This window comes from Somniosus microcephalus, chromosome 13 (genome assembly GCF_052327205.1).
Source record: "Somniosus microcephalus isolate GS21.2 chromosome 13, FLI_Smic_1.0, whole genome shotgun sequence".
In the NCBI taxonomy this organism is placed as follows: domain Eukaryota; kingdom Metazoa; phylum Chordata; class Chondrichthyes; order Squaliformes; family Somniosidae; genus Somniosus; species Somniosus microcephalus.
The window spans coordinates 173,190,594-173,195,076 of record NC_140999.1 but is presented as its reverse complement, the minus strand read 5'-3'; the positions used below and the strand labels follow the sequence as shown (position 1 = coordinate 173,195,076).

Below are 4,483 nucleotides of genomic sequence, written 5' to 3'. Positions count from 1 at the left end.
CATTGCACTCCTCCCTGTCCCCCTATTGCACTCCTCCCTGTCCCCCTATTGCACTCCTCCCTGTCCCCCTATTGCACTCCTCCCTGTCCCCCCATTGCACTCCTCCCTGTCCCCCTATTGCACTCCTCCCTGTCCCCCTATTGCACTCCTCCCTGTCCCCCTATTGCACTCCTCCGTCCCCCCATTGCACTCCTCCCTGTCCCCCCATTGCACTCCTCCCTGTCCCCCCATTGCACTCCTCCCTGTCCCCCCATTGCACTCCTCCCTGTCCCCCCATTGCACTCCTCCCTGTCCCCCATTGCACTCCTCCCTGTCCCCCTATTGCACTCCTCCCTGTCCCCCTATTGCACTCCTCCCTGTCCCCCTATTGCACTCCTCCCTGTCCCCCCATTGCACTCCTCCCTGTCCCCCTATTGCACTCCTCCCTGTCCCCCTATTGCACTCCTCCCTGTCCCCCCATTGCACTCCTCCCTGTCCCCCCATTGCACTCCTCCCTGTCCCCCCATTGCACTCCTCCCTGTCCCCCCATTGCACTCCTCCCTGTCCCCCCATTGCACTCCTCCCTGTCCCCACATTGCACTCCTCCTTGCCCCCCCCATTTCACTTCCCCTGCTCACCCCCCGCACTCCGCCCTTCCCACCCCCAGGCATTCCTCCCTGCCCACCCCATTGCCCTCCTCTCTGCCCATCTTCCTGCCCTCCCCATTGCCCTCTGCCCTCCTCTCCGTCCACCCCATTGCCCTCTGCCCTCCTCCCTGCCCTCCCCATTGCCCTCTGCCCTCCTCTCTGTCCTCCCCATTGCCCTCTGCCCTCCTCTCTGTCCACCCCATTGCCCTCTGCCCTCCTCTCTGTCCACCCCATTGCCCTCTGCCCTCCCCATTACCCTATGCCCTCCTCCCTGCCCTCCCCATTGCCCTATGCCCTCCTCTCTGTCCACCCCATTGCCCTCTGCCCTCCTCTCTGTCCACCCCATTGCCCTCTGCCCTCCCCATTGCCCTATGCCCTCCTCCCTGCCCTCCCCATTGCCCTATGCCCTCCTCTCTGTCCACCCCATTGCCCTATGCCCTCCCCATTGCCCTCCTCCCTGCCTTCCCCTTTGCCCTATGCCCTCCTCTCTGCCCACCCTATTGCTCACCCTCAGTTCCAGCCGCTCCGTTTCCCAGGTTACAGCTCCCGCCCTGCACCGCGAGCAGCAGTGTGGCCCCACCCCCCTTGCCCGGCAGGTAACCAGCGTCCGCCCGAATCAAAAGCCAAGTCTACGTGTCGGTTTTTAAATATATATATAATATAATAATAAAAATAAATATGAATAAAAAATACATATCTAAAATATTTAAAATGACAGAAAGTCTGCCCTGGCTGTGTGTGTGTAAATATTCCCCCCCTCTGTCTGTGTGTGTGTTGGGGGTGGGAAGCAGGAGATGTGTCTGGCCGCCTGGGTCATGCGGTATAAATGCGGCTGCGCAGGCGGGGCTCCGGGGATAGCGGCGGGTCGGGGGCTGCCGGCACCCAGTACAGGCCGGCCTGGGGGGGCTCCACCGAGGCTCGATAGCAGGGGAAGGGAGGAAGGAAGGAGCCGGGTAAGTGGTGGGGACGGAAAAAAATAAAAAGAAGCGAACAGCAGGGATTTGCTGGTGTGGCTGCTCGGCGCTCCGGGATTACACCATGTACTGTCTCCAGTGGTTGCTGCCCGTCCTGCTCATCCCCAAGCCGCTCAACCCGGCCCTGTGGTTCAACCACTCCATGTTCATGGGCTTCTACCTGCTGAGCTTCCTGCTGGAGAGGAAGCCCTGCACCATCTGCGCCCTGGTCTTCCTGGCCGCCTTGTTTCTCATCTGCTACAGCTGCTGGGGCAACTGCTTCCTCTACCACTGCGGCGGCGCCCCGCTCCCCGACTCGGCTCATGACCCCAGCATTGTGGGCACCTAATGCCGCCCAGCCCGGCTTTATTCAGACAATCTTGGGGGGGAGGTTCAACTTGTCTGCCATGGCCTCCCGTCTCTCTTCGGTTTTTTTTCTTAAATTATTTTCATCGCCCCTGGTCGTCTCTTCCTGCTCCATGGTGGTTCGTGCAGTCAAGTGGACGCGATGATCTCTGACTCTTTCTATTCGAGGATCCCTTCTCTCTGCAGTCTTGTACAACCTTGCATTCAAACTGTTGGTGGAAATAAGGATTTCGTCTACAGGAGCCAGCTTCCATTGCAAAGGATAACGTGCGGCTGTGAAGCAAGAATATTGCATGGATTTTGTATTTAGAGCCTGCACTGCGTATGATTCCAGGAACTAAATTCAGTATTTCCACTTGGTTTCTTTTCTCCAAGCCCTCCGAAGAAGTGGCCTTTTTTGCAGCCCCTGTATAATGGAAGCGTTTGGTCTCGGTTTTCAAATTTAAGTCGTAAATAATGAACTTCTGTAACAGAGACCTGTTGTTTATCACCTGTCTTCTCAAGTTCTTAAGGATGACTTAGAAAATATCTTCTGGCTAATGATGTATATGACTTCACTCAATGGGAGGTCTTGGTGTTTAGTGGTTAATTTAGGGCATCATATCCATGTATTTTTTTTTGGTGTTCATTTGTTTCCTGGTCTTTCTCTGAGAAGGATGCTATTTTTGCACAATTTTGTTAGCTGAAATAGTATCGCTTTTGTGTTTAAAAATGCAGGGATTTTAGTGTAGGTTGTGATTAAATATGCAAATGTTTCACAGTTTACATATCCAGTTTATTTTTGCACAGTGGGTTTGAGATTTTATGAAAGACATTAAGTATTGATCAGATAATACAAATACTGTTGGCAAGACAGATATTAGACCTCTAGTTGATGATCTCTTTGTGCCAGCACAAAGCCCTTTAATTGTTGATTGTTATTTTATCACTTTCATGGTTATAGATCAAAACAAGCTACAGGATAAAAGATCTGTTCAGTTGTGATCTTTCCACTTCACTCTTTGTTGATCATGTTTGAACCCACTAGTGCACTTCCATCTGCGTCTGTGATGTGCAAGCGTGTTGCATGATGCAGTCTATAGCACCAAATGTTTTTAAAGTGAGCTTCAGAAAATAAAACGGGTTTACAGCATTATTTGAATGGTTTCTTTTCTGATTTACGAGTAATTTGAAAGTAATGGTCGATATATGGTATGTGCTCCCTTCAATTTTATTTAGGTTAGTCTATTCCTCAAGTTTGATCAACGGTGTGGTTATTGGGAAATCTACTAGCTTCCTTGATTACTAAACCCAGTAACCATGTACCTTGAGGTCAGAAAGTGACCCATTTTGTGCAACCAATTTTTTTTTAAATTCCTCTTATGGGGCTGTCTGTTAAATAATGATCTGAGTTTCTAAATTAGATTGCAAGGTTTACAGGCACTTTACAGCCTTCCGGACTCAATATCGAGTTCAACAGTTTCAGATCATAACCTCGGCCCCAATTACATTTTTACATATTTTTTATCCACACCTTTGTTTTGGCCCCCCCCCCTTTTTTTTCCTCTCCCACATGGCAGCTGTCTCTCATTCTGCCAGCGCATTTCACACCAAATCCAGAGCCGTCTTTTGTCTCTCCACTAGTCCTATCACCATCTCGTCTCGTTTTGAATACCTCTTAATGTCTCTTCACCTCTCTTTCATCCCCATTTCCCAACCCCCAAACTGGCCTTTTAATCTGTTTCATTTCCTGTGCTTTTTCAGTCCTGATGAAGGGTTTCAACCTGAAACGTTGACTCTATTTCTCTCCACGGATGTTGCCTGGCCTGCTGAGTTTTTCCGGCATTTTCTGTTATTTTAGATTGCAAGGTTGCCTGGTTTCTGATGCAATCAGTGTGATGTGAGATTTGAGTATCTCCAGCATTTTCAGTTTTTATTTCAGATTTCCAGCATCTGCAAGTATTTTCTTTTTGTATTTGTGATGTGAGATTTGGTGGGTAATTTTTTTCCCCCCCTCCTGTGTGCTAAAGTCACCATTCTTTCTGTGAACTTAGACAATGAAAGTTGGCAGGCTAATCCCACCATGGAGAGCCATCAAAACCAAGTTTCTCCTTGTGAACTATTCATGTAACTGTACTTTCCCACTAGGCATACTGGCAATGGCCGCTTGAGCAGGAACTATGATTGGATTAGAGGGAAAATGAAGTAGAGAGTAGAGCCCACATCATTGCTCCACTGAGGTCCAGTAACTCCGTAAATAAACTAGAGATACAGAACTTCTGGATCACATTTTTAACAATTGTGTTCAAGCGGGTTTGGGATTTTTTTTTCACAAATGCCAAGGCTAGTTTTAATGGTTTGAATTAGAAATGCCAAGGCTTCTAGGTGAAATCAAAGGTTCTATTTGAAATCTGTTTTATATGTGGCTTTTTCAGATTTGCAACATGGCAGAACTGAATTGTATTTTTTTTTATAATCGGGGCATGTGTTTAAATTCAGCAAATCTTGATCAAGAAAGCAGTTTCACACTTCAGTCAGTAACTTGAAAATGGCTAGTCC

The 4,483-nt window shown here is 48.9% G+C and overlaps 1 protein-coding gene across 1 annotated transcript; it reads left to right on the top strand.

The window, feature by feature from the left end:
- Nucleotides 1–1,476: 1,476 nt before the first annotated feature.
- blcap (bladder cancer associated protein) lies at nt 1,477–3,080 on the top strand. The gene has a single exon (XM_086005607.1). The coding sequence runs from the start codon at nt 1,665–1,667 to the stop codon at nt 1,926–1,928; it is 264 nt and encodes an 87-aa protein (XP_085861733.1). The 5' UTR covers nt 1,477–1,664; the 3' UTR covers nt 1,929–3,080.
- Nucleotides 3,081–4,483: the final 1,403 nt, after the last annotated feature.

Bases quoted from the DNA above. Each gene is read 5' to 3' on its own strand.
- blcap (XM_086005607.1), top strand. From the start codon at position 1,665: ATGTACTGTCTCCAGTGGTTGCTGCCCGTCCTGCTCATCCCCAAGCCG.